This window comes from Rhinatrema bivittatum, chromosome 17 (assembly GCF_901001135.1).
Source record: "Rhinatrema bivittatum chromosome 17, aRhiBiv1.1, whole genome shotgun sequence".
Lineage (NCBI taxonomy): Eukaryota > Metazoa > Chordata > Amphibia > Gymnophiona > Rhinatrematidae > Rhinatrema > Rhinatrema bivittatum.
This window is the reverse complement of record NC_042631.1, coordinates 49,159,846-49,184,921: the sequence shown is the minus strand read 5'-3', so window position 1 is coordinate 49,184,921 and position 25,076 is coordinate 49,159,846. Positions and strand designations below refer to the sequence as shown.

Genomic DNA, 25,076 nt, shown 5'->3' with positions numbered 1-25,076 from the left:
CGCGCTTGGCCGAGTCTTTTTGAAAATGCATGCAGCACGCGCAGGGCCTAGCCCATAAGTACCGATTTTTACACACGCCGGGCGTTTAAAAATTCGTCCATAAGTTCTTAGTAGGGATGTGCTGTCATTTTAAAACAATATGAAACATCACCAATATTTATTGTATCATTTTCTATCAAAAACTGATAGGAAAATCTAACAAACTATTGGTTTTGTCATTTATGTTGTTTTAGCCCATGCTATAGACAAAATTAAGTAAAGCATATGCACTGTGAAAATGATAGCCTTGTAAAAAATGTAAGCATGTTATAAAAAATAGTGTGTGCAAAAACAAAAGGAATAAAATGAATAATATATAGTAAAATAAATGATATATGTAACATAAATCCAAAACAAAACAAAATAATGACATAAAAAATATTTTATTCATGTCCATCTCTACTTCTTAGGAACCTAGAGGCTAATATTCAAAGACATTTAGCCAGATAAACCCAAGGTCTGAATATCTTGGACATTTATTCAGATAAATGATCCAGATAAAATTTATCCAGATATCTTGGAGGTGTTCAGGAGTATTCTGAACAGCTTATCCCAATGTTTACATTTAGCAGAATAAATTATGCAGCTAAGTCTGATGTGCCTAGAGCAAGGTTAAACTTATAATAAATGCCATATTGGGTCAGACCAAGGGTCCATCGCCCTATGACGGCGATCGGCGCCATTTTGAGTATTGGGATCGGACGTCCGGTGTGAAAGGAGGTCGCTCCCGGACCCCCGCTGGACTTTTGGCAAGTCTTGTGGGGGTCAGGAGGCCCCCCCAAGCTGGCCAAAAGTCCCTGTGGGTCCAACGGGGGTCCCGGAGCGACCTGCCGTCCGACGCCAGGACTCAAAATGGCGCCGATAGCCTTTGCCCATACTATGTCACAGGGGCTACCGGTGCCATTGGTCAGCCCTGTCACATGGTAGGAGCACAAGATGGCGCCGATGGCCATGTGACAGGGGCTGACCAATGGCACCGGTAGCCCCTGTGACAAAGGCTATCGGGGCCATGATGAAACTAGCACCGAGGGTCTGAGTGAGTTCCCGGACCCCACTGCTGGACCACCAGGGAGTTTTGGTAAGTCTTGGGGGGGTCAGGAGGGTGGGGGGGGTTGTAGTTAATTTAGTAGTAACGTATTTACAGATCGACAAATTATTGAATTCTCCATACTTCCGCATGAAACGGAATTGACCCCCCACGAATACGTATCACGTACGCAACGAAAACGTTTTGCCTGCACATCCCTACTAGAAAGACCGTCCACACAACTTCCATGATGTAGTAATGAGAGTGGAGGACCCCTGAGGCGAACAACTCATCTTCTGTTACTAGGCCACCGGCTTCAGCCTTTCCCGCCTGCTGCAACTATGGAAGGAGAGGTCATTTCGCAAGGGACATGAGGGCAGCAAAGTTATGATGTCAGTTTAGTGATGCAGGAAACACCAGAGGGTAAAGTCCACTTAGATAAAGGCAAATCTCCAAAACAGGGCCAATCCTCAAATTGAAGGATACAAGGAACATTTGTGGGCACTAGCACAACCTAGGAATGAGGCTATGGATACTTTTTCCTTCTTTGTGCGGGGAAAAGACATGAGGGAGATTGCTGCCCATATGGAAATGCAGAAAATTAAGAGCTCTTGGGAGGGATGAGTAAAGCCAAAGGGGAACCTGTCCCATGGTCATGCTCTTTTTATAAGCAGAGGATCATATGGATGAAGAGTACCTATGGCTTGAAGACATGGAGTGGGAACACAAGCTGGCGGGACAAAGCAAGAAGGAGTAGGGGGTGGAGGCAGAGCCCCAGAATGAGAATGAACTGTGGGAACATGAGTGAGTAAACCTGTTGCAAAATTTCAAAACTGTAACTTGGTGAATATTGCACACTGGAGATTTAAGAAATTCGTAATCCAGGTTGAGCTGGACGAAGTTTCCACCCAAGCCCTGGTAGACTCAGGGGGTAGTAAGATTCTGGTATGCAAGGACCTAGTCCAAAAAGATCACATTAACTATAAGAGGAAAGAGACACTTGCCTGAATACATAGTGACAAACAGAAATATCCAACTAGTTGGGTAATGTTGATTACCATGGCAGCAGTGGTGTAGCCACGGGTGGGCTGTGGTCCATCTACTTTGCACTGAGGCCCACCCAATCAGTGTTGCCCAGTGCCGAGAAGAGGAGGCCCATCACAGGGCCGTCATGGAGCTCAACCCGTGCAGCCCGAGAAGAGGAAGCCCGTTGCAGGACCGTCACAGAGTTCATCTTGTACAGCCCGAGAAGATGAGGCCCATCATGGAGTTCATCCCAAGTGAGGAGAGGAGGTCCATAGCAGAGCCATCCCAGCGCTCAACCCATGCAGCCCGAGAAGAGGAAGCCTGTTGCAAGACCGTCATGGAACTCATCCTGCACGGCCTGAGAAGAAGAGACCAGATGCAGGACCATCACGGAGCTCATCCTGCGCGACCCAAGAACAGGAAATTTGTCATAGCAAGCAGGCCCAGAAGAGAGGGAGAACTCTGATAAGAGTGTGTGGGAATGAGAGCCTGTGTGGGTGTATGTTTGAGAGAGAGCAAGGGAATGAGAAGCCTTGCTGTGTATATATGTGAGATAGAGCATGGGACTGAGAAGGCTGTGTGTATGTGTGAGAGAGAGCATTGAACTGAGAAGCCTATGTGTGTGTGTGAGAAAGTACATGGGAGTGAGAAGTCTGTGTGTGTGTGAGAGAGAGCATGGGAGGGAGAAGCTTGTGTGCATGAGAGAGAGCATGTGGGAATGAGCCTGTGCTTTTTGAGAGAGAAAGCATGTGGAGTGGAGAGCCTGTGTGTGAGAGAGAGCATGTGAATGCGAGATCCTGTGGATGTGAGAGAGAGCATGTAAGAGTGAGAGCCTGCATGTGAGAGTGGGAGCCTGAGTAAGAGAGTGTGTTGGAGTGGGAGCCTATATAAAGCTACCCTTCTGGATTCTCCTTCATCCTTCCTCCAGGTGGGCCAGCATCGTGGTCCATGATGAGTCCATGGGGGGTTGTGTAGGGCACTTCCTGGTACAGAGCCTGTTTCCAAATCCATCTTTGCTGGATCAAATCCTCGGAGTCCATCCTTGTTTTTAGAGTTCCAAGTTCCAAGTTAAGTCTCTAGTTCCTAGTCATGTTCCAAGTTCCGGGCTCGTGGAGCTTGTCCAGTCGGTGGATCTCCTTGCTCCAAGCCAAGTTCCTCGTTCCAAATGATGTCATGACTCATGGATCTCGACGCTGGCATGCCTGGAGGAAGGACGAAGGAGAATCCAGAAGGGTAGCCTTAGAATGAAGACCGGAACATCAGGAACTTGATTGAAGATTCAGATGAGGCAGAGATTCAGAAGACTGTCCTATTCTCCTCTGAGTCTCAGTCCTGAGCCTGTCTCGTTCCCCGTGTAGTCCAAGACCAAACTGTGGCAGGTTGTGTAGGGCATGCAGTGGGACAGCGTGGTCCACGATCAGCCCATGGAGGGCTGTGTAGGGCGTGCTGAGGTGCAGTGCCCCGGGAATCTGAACTCTTCATGAACCTGTGTCTCCATCTCAAGTTGGTCATCTCCAGAGTCTCTGTCTCAAGTTCATGTTGATACATATCACGTCGGTTTACAACATAAATCAAATGTTAGTTACTACATTTGCGTATAAAAGAAGGGTAACTTTTAAAACAGTTTATCTAAAATATGAAATCTTAGTCTTTGTCTGCCTGGACACACAAGCCATTCCCATGTAGCAGGTCCAAAAGTGCTATTGAGTGGTCGGAGGGCTACCCCAGAGACTAGCAGTGCGTTGCTGGGTCTTCGTGTGTACAGGCTTTGTGAAGGCCGGAGTATACCTTGTTCCTAGTTCCAGGCTACATTCCAACTTCCAAGCCCAGCCTGTGCCTGAATTGCTTGCCTCCCATGCTGCCTCCCATGCTGCCTGTGTACAATTCTGTTCACCGCATCTCAAAAAAGATATAGTTGCGATGGAGAAGGTATAGAGAAGAGCAACCAAAATGATAAAGGGGATGGAACAACTCCACTGTGAGGAAAGGCTGAAGAGGTTAGGGCTGTTCAGCTTGGAGGAGAGACAGTTGAGGGGGGATATGATAGAGGTCTTTAAAATCATGAGAGGTCTTGAATGAGTAGATGTGAATCGGTTATTTACACTTTCGGATAATAGAAGGACTAGGGGTCACTCTATGACGTTAGCAGGTAGCACATTTAAGACTAATCAGAGAAAATTCTTTTTCACTTAATGCACAGTCGTCATTTCTATGTTTCTATAAGTTAAGCTCTGGAATTTGTTGCCAGAGGATGTGGTTAGTGCAGTTAGTGTAGCTGTGTTTAAAAAAGGATTGGATAAGTTCTTGGAGGAGAAGTCCATTACCTGTTATTAATCAAGTTGACTTAGGGAATGGCCTCTGCCATTACTAGCATCAGTAGCATGGGATCTTCTTGGTGTTTGGGTACTTGCCAGGTTCTTGTGGCCTGGTTTGCCCTCTGTTGGAAACAGGATGCTGGGCTTGATGGACCCTTGATCTGACCCAGCATGGCAATTTCTTATGTTCTTATACCTTCCTTAGAGCCTCACCCTGAGGTTGTGCCGTGGTTCCAGAGCTTACTCTCTTTCTTGAGCAAGCAAATGTATTCCCCGTGCTTGCAACAGGTTGTGAAGGCCCTGAGCTTGGTGAGTGCGTTCCTGCGACGTGCTCAAGTTTCCTGGACTTTTTGATATCCAGTTCCTAGCCAAGAATCTTTTCATATTGCCGCATCTGCATTTTTTTTGACGGACCGCAGGAGGCCCCTGCACTGCTTCTTGAAGCCCCTGCATTCTTTAGGATTCTCGTGGTAGCAGCAGCTGCTGCGGAATAGACCCTTGAGGATTGGCTGAGCCAGGTGGCAGTGGAACTACTGGAGAAGAAGTTGGTGCTGGTGACAGGGCATCCATTCAAGCCACAAGGTGTGGTGCTTTATGTCCGGGATGGCATAGAGTCCAACAGGATAAACATCCTGCATGAGACTAAATACAAAATTGAATAGGGGTATACTACCGTCCACCTGGTCAAGATGGTGAGACGGACAGTGAAATGCTAAGAGAAATTAGGGAAGCTAACCAAATTGGTAGTGCAGTAATAATGGGAGACTTCAATTACCCCAATATTGACTGGGTAAATGTATCATCGGGACACGCTAGAGAGATAACGTTCCTGGATGGAATAAATGATTGCTTTATGGAGCAATTGGTTCAGGAACCGACGAGAGAGGGAGCAATTTTAGATCTAATTCTCAATGGAGCACAGGACTTGGTGAGAGAGGTAACGGTGGTGAGGCCGCTTGGCAATAGTGATCATAATATGATCAAATTTGATTTAATGACTGGAAGAGGAACAGTGTGCAAATCCAAGGCTCTCGTGCTAAACTTTCAAAAGGGAAACTTTGATAAAATGAGAAAAATTGTTAGAAAAAAACTGAAAGGAGCAGCTACAAAAGTAAAAAATGTCCAAGAGGTGTGGTCATTGTTAAAAAATACCATTCTAGAAGCACAGTCCAGGTGTATTCCACACATTAAGAAAGGTGGAAAGAAGGCAAAATGATTACTGGCATGGTTAAAAGGGGAGGTGAAAGAAGCTATTTTAGCCAAAAGATCTTCATTCAAAAATTGGAAGAAGGATCCAACAGAAGAAAATAGGATAAAGCATAAACGTTGGCAAGTTAAATGTAAGACATTGATAAGACAGGCTAAGAGAGAATTTGAAAAGAAGTTGACTGTAGAGGCAAAAACTCACAGTAAAAACTTTTTAAAATATATCCAAAGCAGAAAGCCTGTGAGGGACTCAGTTGGACTGTTAGATGATCGAGGGGTTAAAGGGGCACTTAGAGAAGATAAGGCCATCGCGGAAAGATTAAATGATTTCTTTGCTTCGGTGTTTACTGAAGAGGATGTTGGGGAGGTTTTCATGTGTAATGATTCAGATGGACTGAATCAAATCACGGTGAACCTAGAAGATGTGGTAGGCCTGATTGACAAACTGAAAAGTAGTAAATCACCTGGACCAGATGGCATACACCCGAGTTCTGAAGGAACTAAAAAATGAAATTTCAGACCTATTAGAAAAATTTGTAACCTATCATTAAAATCATCCATTGTACCTGAAGACTGAAGATTAGCAAATGTAACCCCAATATTTAAAAAGGGCTCCAGGGGCAATCCGGGAAACTACAGACCGGTTAGCCTGACTTCAGTGCCAGGAAAAATAGTGGAAAGTGTTCTAAACATCAAAATCACAGAACATATAGAAAGACATGGTTTAATGGAATAAAGTCAGCATGGCTTTACCCAAGGCAAGTCTTGCCTCACAAATCTGCTTCACTTTTTTGAAGGAGTTAATAATCATGTGGATAAAGGTGAACCGGTAGATATAGTATACTTGGATTTTCAGAAGGCGTTTGACAAAGTTCCTCATGAGAGGCTTCTAGGAAAAGTAAAAAGTCATGGGATAGGTGGCGATGTCCTTTCGTGGATTGCAAACTGGCTAAAAGACAGGAAACAGAGAGTAGGATTAAATGGACAATTTTCACAGTGAAGGGAGTGGGCAGTGGAGTGCCTCAGGGATCTGTATTAGGACCCTTACTTTTCAATATATTTATAAATGATCTGGAAAGAAATACGACGAGTGAGATAATCAAATTTGCAGATGACACAAAATTGTTCAGAGTAGTTAAATCACAAGCAGATTGTGATAAATTGCAGGAAGACCTTGTGAGACTGGAAAATTGGGCATCAAAATGGCAGATGAAATTTAATGTGGATAAGTGCAAGGTGATGCATATAGGGAAAAATAACCCATGCTATAATTGCACAATGTTTGGTTCCCATATTAGGTGCTACAACCCAAGAAGAGATCTAGGTGTCATAGTGGATAACACATTGAAATCACGGTTCAGTTTGCGTGCGGCAGTCAAAAAGCAAACAAAATGTTGGGAATTATTAGAAGGGAATGGTGAATAAAACGGAAAATGTCATAATGCCTCTGTATCGCTCCATGGTCAGACCGCACCTTGAATACTGTGTACAATTCTGGTCGCGTGCATCTCAAAAAAGATATAATTGTGACGGAGAAGGTACAGAGAATGGCTACCAGAATGATAAGGTAATGGAAACAGCTCCACTATGAGGAAAGACTAAAGAGGTTAGAATTTTTCAGCTTGGAGAAGAGACGACTGAGGGGGGGATATGATAGAGATGTTTAAAAATCATGAGAGGTCTAGAACGGGTAGATGTGATCGGTTATTTACTCTTTCGGATAGTAGAAAGACTAGGGGGCACTCCATGAAGTTAGCATGGGGCACATTTAAAACTAATCGGAGGAAAGTTCTTTTTACTCAACGCACAATTAAACTCTGGAATTTGTTGCCAGAGGATGTGGTTAGTGGCAGTTAGTATAGCTGTGTTTAAAAAAGGATTGGATAAGTTCTTGGGAGGAAAGTCCATTACCTGCTATTAAGTTTACTTCGAGAATAGCCACTGCCATTAGCAATGGTAACATGGAATAGACTTAGTTTTTGGATACTTGCCAGGTTCTTATGCCTGGATTGGCCACTGTTGGAAGCAGGATGCTGGGCTTGGAATGGACCCTTGGTCTGACCCAGTATGGTATTTTCTTATGTTCTTAAGTCTCTCAAGGACCTCTGTCACTTGGTCTAGGGTTACTTATTGTTGCTGGAAGCGTTGAGCTAAGCCTGGAATTGCCTGCAAGGTGGTCAAATCCACTGGATCCATGGTATCAGCAGTCTGTGATAGAAGTGGACCCTTGTTGCTGTGGTGTGATTGGCACAGCCTAGGGAGTGAACCTAGGCCCACTCCGACAGCTGGTGTTTGTACCCTGGGAGGAGGCTGTCAGGAACTTTATCTCTATCAGCCCCTTTCCCTGCAGGTTGAGCTCTTGGGTTCTGGAGGCCAGCAGGACTTAGGTGAGAGTTCCTCATAGTACAGAGTGATAGAAGGTCCAGGGTCAGGCACAGGTCAGAGGCCAGCAGCAAGCCAAGGTATCTGCTAGGAGTGCAGCTGGAGTTTAAATACCCAGCTGCACTGATGTCCTGCTGTTTCCGCTGCGGGCCCTATAAATATCAGCACATGCCTTGAAGAAGTCTGTGGGAGCATGGAAGTGTTGGATGTGCATTGGTGCTGGCGTCGTCCTGGGTCTGCAGCAGCATTGGTGAGTGTGGCTGCATCGTGGCAGCCTGCCAAAACCAGCAAACATAACACACTTCTTATGTATTAACTTCCATTTTTCGGCTCACTACATACTGGATTCTTCACAATGTGAACTGCCTGTTTTTTTGTCTCTCTTCTATTTATTTATTTATTACATCTTGATAGCCCACAATTCCCTAATAAAACAAAGTGGGTTACAATGCAAACAACAGCTGAGCAATCATACAATATTAATGAATACCACATTCATCCCCCCTCCCCCCCATAAATTATCTCCACATCACATCAGCACTCTTCTTTTCAACTTATTTCTATATCTGCTTTTGGTTCTGTCCAAAACTATTTATATATTTATATATGCATTGACAATCTTTGGGGGCTGGATGTTGCTTCTTGGGCACAATCCATCACCATTCTGCTGCTTTTATCAACTGGCAGCTTTGAGGTTGAGCAACTGTCTCGCCACCCCAGAATCACAGTGTCCCCGCAACCTGGCAGTGGGAGGTGGGAGGCAAAAGTAGGAGAGGTGCTGCTAGTAGCATGAGGACAATCTGCTGCTGTTCTCCACAGGCTGCTGCCATATGTGACTGATGCCACCACAAACCATCCTCACCACCTATCAGTAACTTCAAGTGTGAGGTGGACGTGTCTTCCCCAACCCATCAGCGACTCGCGAGGCAGGCACCTATTAGGGAAGTGCAACTGACAGAAACCATATTTTATTGTATAGGATATATAGGATATTTATACCTTTTTTGAATAAAAGTTGCTTCACATTTATGAATGTGGTACCTGCATGGGATCCTGTATAGGATAGGGTTATCCGTGATTAGTAGTTCTCCTGCAAGACAATAGAGGAGTATTGATTATTTCTGCTATCCAGCTGTGATATCTCAGAAACTCTACCTCTGCTTCCTGGCTGAGTGTCAGCTCTGTACAGTAGTTTGATCTCCGGTTTCCTTTCTTCCTCTTTGCTAATTGAGGCAGCAGAAATACAGCCCCCCTTTCCTTGTTCGAGGAAGTAGCCCAGACTCATTTTAATTCCCTATTGCTGCCTTTCTCCTCCTTGCTATGCATTCTGATTCTACAAAAGATGACTGCATCCATCCTCCCTACCAAGGGGCCATCGCCGAAACCTGGGGACCTTCCTTAGTGCCTTCAAACACTTACCTTGCTGCACTTCTCCATGGCAGAATCCTTCTGAATTTAAGAAGAGGAGCAAGGAGTGGGGGAATACATCAGAGGGGAAGATGGTGTACAAGAGAAGGCTGAACATGGAGAAAATGAGGTTGGAGAGATGAGAGGGAGAAGGGGCAGGAAGCCTAAGGGACAGAGGGAATTTTTGATTTGGGGACAGAGAGGGGAGAAGATGGGAGAAAAGATGGAGATGATGGGGGACCAGGGGCATATCGTGGAGAAAGGGAAAATGATTGGGGACCAGGAGCATATGGTGAAGAGGCAGAATGGGGAGATAACTGGGGACAAGATGCATATGGTGAAGAGGCAGAAATGGGAGGTGACTGGGGAAAAGGTGCAGATGTGGGAGGTGTTGGGGGACATGGGGCAGATGCAGTAATAGCAGAGAGTGGAGATGATTGGGGACAAGGGACAGATTGAGAGAGGGAAAATGACGGAGATGGTTGGGGAGAGGGTGTAGATATAGTGCGAACAGATGGAGAGGGGTCAGAGTAAGGAGAAGATGGTGGACAAGGGACAGGTAAAGGAGAGATGGCAGATGGAGTGGGGGCAGTTGAAGAGGGAGATACTGGGGAAACTGACATAGACAGAGAGGGCGAAGATTGAGAGAGGGCTGTAACAGGAGTTGGTGGAGGACAAGGTATAATTGGAAAGAGGGTATGATGGAATGAAGATGAAGAGAGCAAGGAATAAGAGGAAGTGTGAGGAATGAGGGGACAGAGAGAGAATAATGGGATGGGGGCCATGAGGGGTGAGATACATTGGGAGAAGACATGGAGGTGTTAAAGAGGAAAGAGAAGCAATTGAAGGGGCAGAGGCGTTGGAAAGTGAGGGGAAGAGGAAATGGTAGATAAAGAATGGAGCGGAACGCTAGCTTGACGGTTGGAAGATTGACTTGTGAGTTTGTAAGGAGAGATGGGTGGGGTGAGGAGGTGGGAAAGGAAAGGAAAGTGGTAGGTGAGATGTAATGAAGAGGATGGTGGGAGGTGGAGAAGAGATTGTGGAGGTGGAAGGCTGTGGCACATCAGGGTACACTCGGTTCAGCCTATACAAAAGAAACAAGAAGGAATATGAAATGTCTGTCTCCCTTCTTCCTTAGATGTAGCCTAACATGAAAATACAATAAAGAACTGTAACCGATAGCCAGTCTGTTTTCCATTAAAGCCCGGGTGTGCCCGTAGATACTCAGATAGTGCAGGTTAGTATGTGGGGGGATGATACCATTCAAATTCGGCCCCACCCCCCTTGGTGGCATCTGGAATGGCCGGCTCCCTAGAAGGCTTTATAACAGATCTCTCCCGAGACTCTGCGGGCAGTCCTTTATTGTTTTTAGAGAGTTAGGAGTGGTTTGAAGCTTAACCTGTTTGTGATTTTCCGGCCCAGTCAGAGGAAGCAGGCTAATCCAGCCTGGGGAATCCCGAACCAGGGTCGGAAGGGTTTTCCTTCTGATTGGGACCTCCCTCTGGGTTGTTTTCGGGCTTTAAGATTTTTCTGTTTCTGGGGCTGTGCATGTTAGGGAAGACCTGCCCTCCAAACCCTCAACAAGAACCAAGGGGACAGGGACCTGCTGCTAGGAGGAAATCTGTTGTTCATCGTGTTTGAAGGGGAAAAGGACATTGAGTTTTAAGATCCAGGAGAAAGATTATTTTTGGCTGCCCCTTCCTGCATTGGAGCAGGGTAAGTCACCCTCATCCAGGGATCCCTCCCATCAAGGATCCAAAGGAGAGATTGAGTCTCTGAGAAACCTAACAGATCCTGAAGATCTGCTAACCTTGAGTAAAAGAATTATAAAGATCATTGAATTCCCTCATTAGGAGTCTTCACCCCCCCTGTGCAGAGACGGGGATTTTTACATTTTTACCAGTTTGTAAGGGGTCTCCCACCCAACTAAGGGATTACTCTGCCCACCTGGGAACTTTAGTTATCCAAGCCCTGGAGGTTAGGAGTTTCTTTGGCCCTGATATAAGACAGAGAATAAGGATTGTAAAGAAAAGGAAGCTGTGGTGCTGGAATCATATTTATTCTGCCATTACTCATAAGTATTAACCAGAAAAAGACTTTATTTTTGACACTAACCCAGTGACTCCAGAGTGTTTATTTGGGCACAGTGAAAAAAGTTACCCCTCTCCCAGGGACAGCATTAAGGGGTCAATAACCCCCCTAGTACTTGGGCCCTGAAAGTTAACTCTTTCCCTCCACAAAAAGAATCCATACCCTGGGGAAAAGAGCCAAAAGGAAAAGCTAGCCAGGTGTCCCTGCCCCGAAGAACTACAAATAAGTTCATGGCCCCACCGGCGTATGACATACCCCCTGAGGTGATGTCACAGAACAACGCATCATAAAAACAATACAACAAAATTACAAACACATTACAATTCAAGAAGCATTAATAGCTAGGAGCATAATTCAGAGCCTTTGACTTTTCGCTGAGCTAGGATGAATCAGTGGGAGAGAACAGAGTTAGCAGCAGCAGTTCAGTGCGTTGATCAGGCTGTGCAGTCCTCAAATAAGGCAGGGAAGGCTTGGCTTTGAAGTGATCAGGGCTGGTGCTAGCTTTTTTGCTGCCCTGTGCAGTGTCCCCCAGTTCATTCATCTCCTCCACTAATCTAAACTGCCTCCCTAGCCAGGTACACCCCTGCCCTTTGGAATGCTTTATGTGAACTTTAAAGCCCTCCCCCCACCACCACCCCAGCCCTATATACACACACACACTTAAAAATTATGCATTTATAATAACAGATTTTACATTAAAAAGAACATTCAGAGCACAGTCTTCTAAAGTAAAAATATCACTTACAGCACCCTGTATATTATGTTTATGTTACGTGTACCGGCCGCGGCAGACCCGCGGCCCGGCCCCCTCACCTCTCTCCAGCTAATCCAGCGCCTGGCCCCTCATCCCTGGTGGTAGTGGGCCGCCGGCTTCGCCCTCGGGCTGCCCCAGGTGCCTCTGGCTCACGGATCCTGGTGCTCCACATCGGGCCTTTCCACATGGCCCGCGGAGAAATGTTACTACTCAGTGCCGCGCCTTGCGCGCGTGCACCAGTGCATCTTAAATAGGGCCCGTGGCAAGAACCGAGCCGTGGCCCCGGATGATGGCGTCAGCAGAGTTCCGGTATTTAAGCCTGGACTCCACGCTCTAGTTTTGCCTTTGCAACAGGGCTCCTCGCTGGTCGAGTACTCGTTGCCTATTGATAGTTCTTCTCGTTCCTAGATCCTGTTCCTCGTTGACTCCTGTTCCTGGTTTCCTCGCTCCCATGTTCCTGATCCTCAACATATCCACAGCCTGCCTCCTCAGACCACTACTACTCTGTTGCATCTCTCCAGACCACGACCTCTGCATTGCCTGACTACTTCGTTGCCTTTCTCCAGACCTCAACCTCTACATTGCCTGACTATTCCATTGCCTCTCTCCAGAGCACGAGCACTGCATTGCCTGACAACTCTATTGCTTCTCTCCAGACCCGGACTTCTGCTTCGCTTGACCATGCTTTTGACTCTCTCCTTGCCTGACCTCAGCCTTGCTTGCCACTGCTCCCTGATTGCTGCCGGTCCTGACTCCAGCTTGCTTTATGACACCTCTTCAGTCTACGTCCTGGATTTGGCTTACTCAGGCTCTGGCCTGTTCTTGCCCAGGCGCCCAAGAAGCCTTCTCGGATTTGCTCCCGTTCACCACCAGCCATTGGACCTACCTCCAGTAGGGTCCCTATTGTGGCCAAGATAAGAACCCATGCAGTTAGGCTGTGGGGGTTTGTCCTTGGAAGAGCGCCTCTGGCGGAGACAAACAGGTCTGTGTCTGAACTGTGGAGCCCCCGGCTATCTTCTACAGGCCTGCCTGAACCATCCAGGAAACTCCCTGGCCTAAGTTCAGTTGGGGTCCTGAACTTGGGCGCAACGTCACCGGCCCCTCAGTTATCCCTGCCTGTCACTTTGATCTGGGACTCCCGGTCCTTTCCTGCTCTTGTTCTGGTGGAGTCTGGAGCAGGAGGTAATTTTATCCTTGTTGCGTTCGTGCCTCTTCTCGCCCCTCGCTCCACCCTCTTTATCTTGGGAGCAACTCCCTTTGATTCTGACGGACAGATGCAGCCGCGGCTTCTCCCTGCCTCTTGGTCCCAGTGTCCCCGGGCTGGCTTGACGCTACGGATCTGCCATGTTCCTGATGACTTAAGGGCACGTGCGCACTCCAGACTTTGTACCAGCAAGGGTGCGAACTTCGGGGACGTCCCCCCGTAGTGACGTCATCCATTTGCATTTTAAAAGGTCTTTGTTTGCTAACCTAACGAGTTATTTTATTATTTATTTAAGGTTTTTTTATACCGAGGTATGGCTAGATGCCTTCACACCCGGTTTGCATGTTAGCAAGGAACTCCAACAGGACTTGCTTCGGCAGTCCATGATACTTACAACAACGATCCAAGTCAGCCAGAGGAATCCGTCCCCACTGCTCAGCCTTTTCAAACTTACCAGGAGTACCCGCTTCACGGGGGCTCTGCTCTCTATTCATGATTTCCGATTGCCGGAATACTAAGAAGACTCCTCATTGCCTGGAAGCGATCGCGGACCTGAATACAGTGAGTTCTCTTGTAGATAGGAATCGGTACTCGCTCCACAAGGGCCTACATTCCTATAGCTCTGAAGACTCCCTTCCTCCAAGAAGCTATCGCAGGTACGGAGATCGAGAGTTATATTGGCAAGATTGCAGATAGGAACCGGTACTCGCTCCAGGAGGGCCCATGTTCCTAGAATCCTTTACAGACTCTCTTCTACTCTAGAAGCCATTCCATATACAGCTATTTTGAGTTCTTATTACAGACTGTGTAGAGGAATCAGTGCTCGCCTATGGCTCCTGTTCCTGAATATACTGAAGACTCTCTGTGGCATAGAGACCATTGCAGACATCTACTGTTGTGAGTGTACCATCTTGTATCCAGTATAGAGATGTGAATCGGAACCGGAATCGGTTCGGATTCCAGTTCCGATTCACATGTGGGCTTTTTTTCATCGGGCCCGATCGCAGTTTTGTTTAGCGGCTGTGCCCGAGCCGATAAACCAAAAACCCACCCCGACCCTTTAAAACTAATCCCTTAGCTTCCTCCACCCTCCCGACCCCCCCCAAAAACTTTTTATAGTACCTGGTGGTCCAGTGGGGGTCCCTGGAGCGATCTCCCGCTCCCGGGCTGTCGGCTGCCACTAATCAAAATGGCGCCGATGGCCCTTTGCCCTTACCATGTGGCAAGGTATCCGTGCCATTGGCTGGACCCTGTCACATGGTAGGAGCACTGGATGGCCCGCGCCATCTTGTGCTCCTACCAAGTGACAGGGGCTGACCAATGGCACCGGTAGCCCCTGTGACATAGTAAGGGCAAAGGCTATCGGTGCCATTTTGATTACTGGCAGCCGACAGCCCGGGATCAATATCATGGGGTTTTCCTATCGTTTTGGGGGAGCCCCCGATTTCTGACGATTTTGAAAATATCGTCCAATATTTTCAATCGTCCGAAGCCCGATTCACATCCCTAATCCAGTATACCCTGTCTACTCACTCCTTCTAGTCTCTCTCTACAGCTCAGCGACCCAGAGATTACATTCCAGTATCAGAAGGACTTCAGCCCTACAGGACACCTCGACTCTCTACTGCCACCTCTGGTGGTCCAGCTTCCAGTTTAATAAAGAACTATTTGTGTTTACTTCATATTCTAGCCTAGCCGGTGGTTTCTCTCAGGATCTCCTCCTGGGGGCGCTGTCATCTGCCATCGGCCCAGGGATTCACCATTTCCTTACACTACTATCACTCTGTGGGAGCCAACCACTACAGACCACTAACACCGCTCACGGAAGTATTGTATATATATAGCTACCTTCTCTTTCTATGGGACTTGCCAGCAGCCTATATATAACAGATTGCTACTCCGTAGCAGAGGCATGATAGATTGCTATCTCAGTAGCGAAGTACAATATCCTATTGTTAGCTCCTCTCCTCATAAGAGTATCTTAGAACCGATTGCCAACTCTTCTTCCCTGGGGAGTTGGTCCCATAAAAGCTTTGCTACCTCCTTTCCTTACAGGAGCATCTAACAGCAGTTCACTACAGATTACTAACTCTGCCCTCCTGACAGGGTCAGCACAACAGATAGCTAACTCCTCCCTTCTGGAGGAGCAGGTCATGACAGATTGCTACTCCTCCTCCTTTCAAGAGAAAAGCAGAACAGTTGCTAACTCCACCCTCCTGGCGGGGTGAGTGACAGCAGATTGCTGACTCCTCCCCTCTGGAGGAGGAGAGCGTAACAATCCTTAAGGATCTAGTTCAACTTTTGGGTATAAAAATCCATCCTCTTGAGACTTCTCTGTGCATCGCTTCCATTTATGGAGAATCGTTACCCAGTCATATCTCTTTGACCACAGAGCCAGTTCAACTCCGTATTGGCGCCCTTCATACTGAAGAAATTGAACTAATGGTACTAGAGAAATCCATTCATCCGGTAGTCTTGGGACTACCTTGGCTTCAATGTCACTCCCCTCAATTCGACTGGGGGTCGCTCCAGCTGGTGGATTGGAGTTCCGCCTGCCATAAGACGTGTCTACATAAAGTAGTGCCACTACCCGTGGTTCCTCTGGTGACTATTCCCTCAGGCATATCTGCTCTTTATGCTGACTTTGAAGATGTGTTTTCAAAGCAAAAAGTGGACCTTCTACCACATCTTTGAAGGTTTGATTGTCCCATTGAACTTCTGCTTGGGACCACACCTTCCCGAGGTGTACATATCCTTTGTCCCTTCCCAAGATCAAGAGAACCTTGTGAAGGGGTTCATTCGTCCCTCTACTTCTCCTGCTAGTGCAGGATTCTTCTTCGTTACGAAAAAGGATGGATCATTAAGGCCGTATATTGATTATCACGGCCTAAACTCGATTACCCGCAAAGACAAGTATCCTTTGCCTTTGATCTCTGAACTATTTGACTGTCTACATGGAGCCTCCATATTCACCAAGTTGGATTTACGCGGAGCTTACAACTTGGTGTGAATCCGCCCTGATGACATCTGGAAGACCCCTTTCAACATAAGAGACAGGCATTATGAATATTTGGTGATGCCCATCGGCCTCTGTAACGTGCCCACAGTATTCCAACAAATGATTAACAAAATCTTCAGAGATCTATTATACGTTAAAGTTGTGGCATACCTGGATGACATCCTTATCTTTTCCAAGGATCTGGCTGCGCACCGCACCGATATTCACACTGTTCTCCAACGTCTCCGTGAAAATCACCTGTTCGCAAAATTAGATAAATGCTTATTTGAGAAAGCAAGTCTGCCCTTTCTTGGGTACATCATTTCACAGCGAGGGTTCTCGATGGATCCTAAAAATCTTAAAGGAATCCAAGGCTGGCCACAGCCTGTGAGTCTTAAAGCATGCCAACATTTCCTATGATTCACAAACTATTACCGCCATTTTATTCCATACTACTCGACGTTGGTGGCTCCTCTTATGGCATTGACCTGTAAGGACCAAGAAACTCGAAACTGGACTCAGAAGGCCATCACAGCTTTTCATCGCCTCAAGGAAGACTTCCTAGCTGGATGCTTCCTTCACCATCCGGAGCCTAACTGCTCCTTTCAGGTCGAGGTGGATGCCTCTGCAATCAGAGCTGGGGCGGTCTTGAGTCAACAAATAGCCTCCGGATTCATAGTTCCGTACTCGTTCTACTCTCACAAGTTCTCTTCAGCGGAACAAAATTATAGCATTGGCGAACGCAAGTTACTTGCCATCAAATTGGTTCTTGAAGAATGGTGCCCCTAGTTAGAGGGCGCTCAACACAAATTCACTGTATTCACAGAACACAAGAATCTGGAACATCTGAGCCATGCCCAGCATCTTAACGCCCATCAAACTCGATGGGCCCTGTTCTTTTCCAGGTTTAACTTTGAACTTCGTTATCGTCCAACAGGGAAAAATCTTCGGGCAGATGCCTTGTCGCGTTCCTTCGAATCCAAAGATACCCCGAAAGAACCTGGTTACATCATCGATCCAACCTGCATTAGCCTGTCAGTAACTCACCCAGTTCCCACTGGGAAGACTGCTGTGCCCCATTGGCTCCGTGAAAGAGTCCTCCGGTGGGCACATGACTCTAAGTTTGCCGGTCACCCAGGGCGAGCGCGAACCCTAGCTCCAGCTGGTCTCTGACGCTAAAGCTTATGTCGATTCCTGCAACACTTGCGCTCAACAAAAGCCCCCAGTCGGTCGACCTTGGGATCTCCTCCAACCACTTCCAGCTCCCGAAGAACCGTGGACACATCTCTCCACGGATTTCATCGTGGACGTGCCTCCATCTAAGGGTCACACGGTCATATCGGTAACAATAGATCGATTTTCTAAAATGGCCCATTTTGTTCCACTTCTATCTGCCCCCAAATTGGCTCACCTGTTTTTCCAACACATATGTCGACTACATGGCTTGCCACTTTCTCGCTGCTACAGGTACGTCGCCTTTTTCAAAGGCCCTCTTTTGGTGCCCTCTCCTGCTGCGCAAGCAATGGCCAATGCCCTCAAGACACTTTGGAATCAGACAAACCTCCGCTTACGCCAGGCCGCTTCCCGGGCCAAGATGTCTGCGTACAGCCATCGATGCTCAGCTCCTGAGTTCCTTTCTGGCCAGAAAGTCTGGTTACATAATCAGTATATTCGACTTAAGATACCTTCCCAAAGGCTCGCACCAAGGTATATTGGGCCCTTTCCAATTATTCGTCATCGTGGACCAGTTACATATCAGCTCCGACTCCCGCCTACATTGGGAATTCACAATACATTCCAGGTATCTCTCCTGAAGCCAGTGATCTTATCCTGGCCTTCGCGAAAAACTCCTGAACCTCCTCCGTTGGTTGCTGAGACGGATACTACCTACAAATTCCAGGAAGTCCTTGATGTTCGCCATATGGGCCGCTGGTGGGAATACCTCCTTTCCTGGAAGGGTTACAGCCTCGAAGAAAATTCGTGGGAGCCAGCTCGTAACATCCTGGATAAAACCCTCCTCCTTCAATTTCATCGTGCCCAACCGGGCAAACCCAGACCTCCAAGGGGGGGTGTGTGTAAAAGGGGGGGGTACTGTTACGTGTGCTGGCCGTAGCATATCCGTGGCCCGGCCCTCTCACCTCTCTCGAGCTAATACAGCAACTGGTCCCTCGTCCCTGGCGGTGGTGGGCCGCCGGCTTCGCCCTCGGGTCGCCCCTCGATCCTCCGGCTCAGCTATAGACCCTGGTGCTTCCAGCTCCACTATAGCTCCTGGTGCCTCCGACTTAGCTACAGACCTTGGTGCCTCAAGGTTAGCTACAGCCCCTGGTGCCTCTGGCTCAGCTACGGATCCTGTTGCTCCAAGTTGGGCCTTCCCACGTGGCCCGCAGAGAAATGCTACTACTCAGTGCCGTGCCCCTCCCTAGGTGCGCGCACCATTGCATCTTAAATAGGGCCCATGGTGGGAACCGAGCCACGGCCCGGATGATGACATCAGCGGAGCTCCGTTATAGCTGGCTTGTTACGGCTTGTTACGGCGGTTACTACCCCAAACCAAATGTGTTACGGCGGTTACTACCCCAAACCAAATGTGTTACGGCTTGTTACGGCGGTTATTACCCCAAACCAAATGTGCCTGATACTTCACTTTCGATGCATATCCAGCATGGCTCTCTGCTTCAACGGCATGGGAGAAAGACTGATACATCACGCATTTCCAGCATAGCTCTCTGCTTCAACGGCAGGGGAAAAGAAAAACAACCAATAAGGGCTGTATAACATAGTCTGGGTAAAACAAATAAGCATGGGTGTAGCTTGGTTATTGTGGCGGTTACTACCCCTACTACCCCTAACTAATCAAGCTAGACATTTCACTTGGATGCAGCTCCATCACTGCTCTCTACATTAATGGTGGGGGTGGAAGGGAAATAGAACCAAGAGCTAAGGGAAACAGATAAGTATGAGGGAAAAAATGTGTGAGGCTTGCTGGGCAGACTGGATGGGCCGTTTGGTCTTCTTCTGCCGTCATTTCTATGTTTCTATGTTTCTATGGTATTTAAGCCCAGACTCCGCACCCTAGCTTTGCCTTTGCAACAGGTCTACTCGCTGGTCAAGTACTTGTTGCCTCGTTCCTGGTTTCTGTTCCTCGTTGACTCCTGTTCCTGGTTTCCTCGCTCCCGTGTTCCTGATCCTCAACCTATCCTCGAACTGCCTCCTCAGACCATGACCTCTGCATTGCCTGACTACTCCATTGCCTCTCTCCAGACCTCGACCTCTGCATTGTCTGACTACTCCATTGCCTCTCTCCAGACCACGACCTCTGCATTGCCTGACAACTCCATTGCTTCTCTCCAGACCCAGACCTCTGCTTCGCTTGACCACGCCTTTGACTCTCTCCTTGTCCTTACCTCAGCCTTGCTTACCACTGCTCCCTGATTGAACATAAGAACATAGGAACATAAGAAAATGCCATACTGGGTCAGACCAAGGGTCCATCAAGTCCAGCATCCTGTTTCCAACAGTGGCCAATCCAGGCCATAAGAACCTGGCAAGTACCCAAAAACTAAGTCTATTCCATGTTACCATTGCTAATGGCAGTGGCTATTCTCTAAGAGAATTTAATAGCAGGTAATGGACTTCTCCTCCAAGAACTTATCCGATCCTTTTTTAAACATAGCTATACTAACTGCACTAACCTCATCCTCTGGCAACAAATTCCAGAGTTTAGTTGTGCGTTGAGTAAAAAAGAACTTTCTCCAATTAGTTATAAATGTGCCCCATGCTAACTTCATGGAGTGCCCCCTAGTCTTTCTACTATCCGAAAGAGTAAATAACCGATTCACATCTACCCGTTCTAGACCTCTCATGATTTTAAACACCTCTATCATATCCCCCCTCAGCAGTCTCTTCTCCAAGCTGAAAAGTCCTAACCTCTTTAGTCTTTCCTCATAGGGGAGTTGTTCCATTCCCCTTATCATTTTGGTAGCCCTTCTCTGTACCTTCTCCATCGCAATTATACATTTTTTGAGATGCGGCGACCAGAATTGTACACAGTATTCAAGGTGCGGTCTCACCATGGAGCGATACAGAGGCATTATGACATTTTCCGTTTTATTCACCATTCCCTTTCTAATAATTTCCAACATTCTGTTTGCTTTTTTGACTGTTGCAGCACACTGAACCGACGATTTCAATGTGTTATCCACTATGACACCTAGATCTCTTTCTTGGGTTGTAGCACCTAATATGGAACCCAACATTGTGTAATTATAGCATGGGTTATTTTTCCCTATATGCATCACCTTGCACTTATCCACATTAAATTTCATCTGCCATTTGGATGCCCAATTTTCCAGTCTCACAAGGTCATCCTGCAATTTATCACAATCTGCTTGTGATTTAACTACTCTGAACAATTTTGTGTCATCTGCAAATTTGATTATCTCACTCATCGTATTTCTTTCTAGATCATTTATAAATATATTGAAAAGTAAGGGTCCCAATACAGATCCCAGAGGCACTCCACTGTCCACTCCCTTCCACTGAGAAAACTGTCCATTTAATCCTACTCTCTTACTCCAGCTTGCCTTACGATGCCGCCTCTTCAGTCTACGTCCTGGACTTGGCTTACTCAGGCTCCGACCTGTTCTTGCCCAGGTACCCCCTGTCTGACTTTGGTTTCCTTGGTGCCCGGGTCTCCGGGACTCCGCCTCGTCCAGCACTGACTCCTCCTCTCCTCTATTGCTGTCTCTGGGCTAACTTCGATCCTTCCATCGACGAAGACATACGGAGGCCAACCTGTCCAGCCGGCCCTGGCACCCAAAGGCTCAACCCGTGGGGAATGAGGGCTGGTATTGGTGAAGCGCCAGCTGGCCTCCGTTTATTAGCCCACTCTGCCTGCCGACGGTGGGATCCCGTAGAACCCTTCCTATGGGTTGCATCAACCCCACCTCGGCCCAAGGGTCCACCTCTGGCACAACAGTTAACATGCACTGCTGTGGCACAAACCAGAAACTGCAAAAATATCCATATGGTATTAGGCCTATTATAATGCCTGTTGGATATGGGCTTGACCCTTAAAAAGCTATGAGTGAACAATTACAATATAGTAAACCTCCTATACCAAATCAGCATTAACTGCCAGCACTCAAACAATAACAAACTTACCTATGAAAAAGTAATGATAAAAATATTAAACCAGGTCTTAAAATACCAATACACCTCCTATTAGGGAAAGAAAACAAGCCAGGCTGCTATAGATCCCTACACAGAAACTATATGCTAGCAGAATACCTCACCTTGGTCGCATGTGCAGAACAGAGACCATCACCAAATACAGAATAAAAAAAGAGACCACAAAGTATAAATAAAAATGTGCAGACAAAAACTGAACTAGCAACCGCAACAAGCCAGACTCTGAATACAGTGCAACAATGGAAAAAAAGAAACATCACCATTCCTTATAAAACATCAAACAAGAAAAACAAGAAATATAAAACACAACAGTAAAACCATATTAATAACAAAAATAGATATTTCAAGACAGCAGAAAAATAAAAATTCAATAATTAAAACTCATATAAATTGATTTTTTAATTTCCCAAACATCAGTAAAATATTTAAAAGCAGCAGATACATCAAATAATACCATATAATTAAAAATAATAAGGATTTTGAAAAACCCTCCCACTTTCCATACCTGGGAAATTTTGATTTCCAGTCATCCTGAGATTGTTGTGGATTAGTGGATGTGGGAAGGCACACAAATTTTCTCCTCTCTCTCATATATTCACCCACACTTACTTTCTCTCATACATTTTCCTGCTCATAAATTCATGCTTCTTCTCTCAGATGCACATAGTCCCTCACTCCCACACATTAGTGTGTGTGCACTCATACATAGAGTGCATGCTCCCTCTCACACATAGCTCACAAACACTGATCTACGCTCTCTCTTACTCACACACTCCCCCAAACACAAACTACCTCTCACACATGCTTCTGTCATACACCCATTCACACACACACATGTGGACCGTCTCTCATATATACATACACAAACACATGGGCCTCGCCTTCTTTTCTTCCACTTGCTCCCTGGGCCTGCCTCTTCACTTTGGCCTCCATTGGGCTGGGATCACAAGGTAGCCTCCACTCCATTTTGGCTGCTGGTGGGATGGGGACCATCAGGCAGCCCACAGCCTCACTACCTCAGCTCTTCCTCCCCTTTCCCTCACTATCTTGTCTCTTTGCTCCACTTTTTTCCCCTTCTCTCCTTGCAGAGGGTCCTCCCTCCCTCTAGATGTTCCCCCCTCTTCTCACACTACTTCAGTTCTTCCCCATCCCTATCTCTCTAGAAATGTTTTCCTCGGTTCATCCCTTAATGAGTCACTATCTCAGCTTTTTCCTCCTTCTCACCTTTTTTACTCATTACCTTAGCTTTTCTCCCTCTCCCTTCCCTGCTTTTCTTCCCTTTTCTCACCCTTTCCTTTCCCCCAGCTTCTTACCCAATCACTCTCCACTTCTTTCTCCTTCCCAGGCTCTTCCTCCTAGAGAAAATAGATCAAAGGCCGCAGCGTTGGTTGGCAGAATACACCCCGCTGACAGCCTTAGTAGAGAAAAAGCTCTGGGCCACCTGAGGCATAGGAGAGCCTAAGGAAGGCTTGCCTGCTCAGATTTGCAAGGGTAACCCTAACCCCTGCTCAATCCAGAACAGCAACACGCGGATCCCCACTTGAACTGGCAGCGGCTGCAGCATCTCAGTGACATCCTCTCCTGCTGCTGTAGGCCAGACTCACGGGAGGAGCAGTGACATTTTGCAGCTTCTACCGCAAGACCTGACCTGCAACAGTAGAAGATGGCTTCGCTGAAATGCTGCTTTACGCACGGGTGATCTGCTTATTGCTACATCGTATAGGGCAGGGGTTTGGGTTACCCCCCACCCAATCTGATGCCTATATCTGAGCAGGTAGGCCTCCTTTAGGGTCTCCTATGCTGCGGGCTGCCTGGAGCCTTTTCTCTACTTCAGTCACCAGCGGGGTGGATTGTGTCAGACGCCTCCACAGCCTCCACTCCATTTTGTCCACTGGTGTCCCCAAGCCATTACCCCCTTAGAGCCGCCGTCCTGTGCAAGTGCACGGCTTGCACAGTGGGTTGTGCCAGCCCTGGAAGTAAATTCTATTAAAACACTAAATAGACTAGAAAAAAAAGTTAATCTTTTAGAAACCTTATTCTGTAACAGTATTTTAGCTTTATATGCTAGATCATTTCTGAATAAATATTACATAGCAAAGAATTAAACTCATAGTCTTGTAAGCATTTGCTCTTTAAGTTCTCTGTACATGGCTGAAAGTAAGGTCTAAGGAAAGAATGCACTTGCATTTAGCTGGATCCCTGGACAGAGGACCATTACCATAGCTCACACAAGATGTTGAATTTTCTTATAAATATTGGCTTCTGTAGCAGAATGCTACAAAGGTTGATTTTAAAGAAGTGACATACTGTGGCTCTTCAATGCCCAAGGGCTAGTGCTTATATTGGTGCACCCCCCTCCCTGTCCCAAGTCCTTTATATAAAGAGGTAGCCGATCCAGTAGGCTGTGTAACAGTGAAGACAATAGGAATCGGATAACGAAAACAAGCCCTTTATTAAAAATGCATTTTTAATAAAGGGCTTGTTTTCATCATCCGATTCCTATTGTCTTCACTGTTACCAAGTCCTTTAAAGACACTGAAAATTCAATCCTTTAGGCTGGCCACATTTGAGCACCTTAAACTGTAAGACTGGGGTGTTCCTAGGGGTGTTCTTGGGGCCTAGTACGCACTAGGCAGGGTAGCCCTGATATTTTGCACTGGCCACCCGAAGTTAATTAATTTTTTTTTTTTTAAAACATGAAGTTTTAAAAAAACTTTTTTTTTTTAAAAATGTTTTTAAAAAAACATGTTTTTTTTTTAAAACATGAAGTAAAACATGAAGTTTTACTTCATGTTTTACAATGTTTTACTTCTTGTTAAACTTTTTATCTCTCCTCTAACTCTAATCCCAGTTAGAATAACCCCTGTTTTATTGTAACTTTTTCTTCTACGCACTTGTTATACTTTTGTAATGTATACTCTTACGTTTTAGCTATGTACGTTATAATGTATTGCTCACCCCCTTGTTTTATGTAAACCGACATGATACGAACTGCCGTGAATGCCGGTATAGAAAAACACAAATAAATAAATAAAAAAAAATTTGAACCAGCAAAATAGCAGCTGTGCTGAATTGAAATGGTAGAAGCAAAGATGACAAATACCACAAAGCACTGGAACATAAATTTCTCAAGTTCATTGCATGGCAACTTCAAAGACAGCATTTTATAAGTCCATGGCCGCAGGAGAGGGTAAAGTATAGGTGTGTGTATGTGGAATGAAAGGGAGTTTCATGAGAGACTCCTGAGAAAATAAAAAGGCATGGGATAGGAGGCAAAGTCCTTTTGTGGATTGAGAACTGGTTAAAAGGTTGGAAACAGGATAGGACTAAAAGGTCCATTTCTAAATGGAGGAAGGTAAACAGTGGAGGGCCCCAGGTATCTGTACTGAGACTGGTACATTTTAACATATTTATAAATGATCAGGAAAAGGGAACAA

The 25,076-nt window shown here is 46.5% G+C and overlaps 1 protein-coding gene across 1 annotated transcript in view; it reads right to left on the bottom strand.

Moving 5' to 3' along the window:
• The window catches only part of LOC115079440, a 135,627-nt gene that overhangs the window by 1,168 nt on the left and 109,383 nt on the right, over positions 1-25,076 (bottom strand). Inside the window, exons 4-5 of the mRNA XM_029583038.1 lie at positions 9,415-10,486; positions 8,995-9,085 (exon numbers count right to left, since the gene is read on the bottom strand). Of these exons, the coding sequence (XP_029438898.1) occupies positions 8,995-9,085; positions 9,415-10,216 (893 nt within the window). The 5' untranslated portion in view covers positions 10,217-10,486. The remainder of the gene's footprint in view (positions 1-8,994; positions 9,086-9,414; positions 10,487-25,076) is intronic.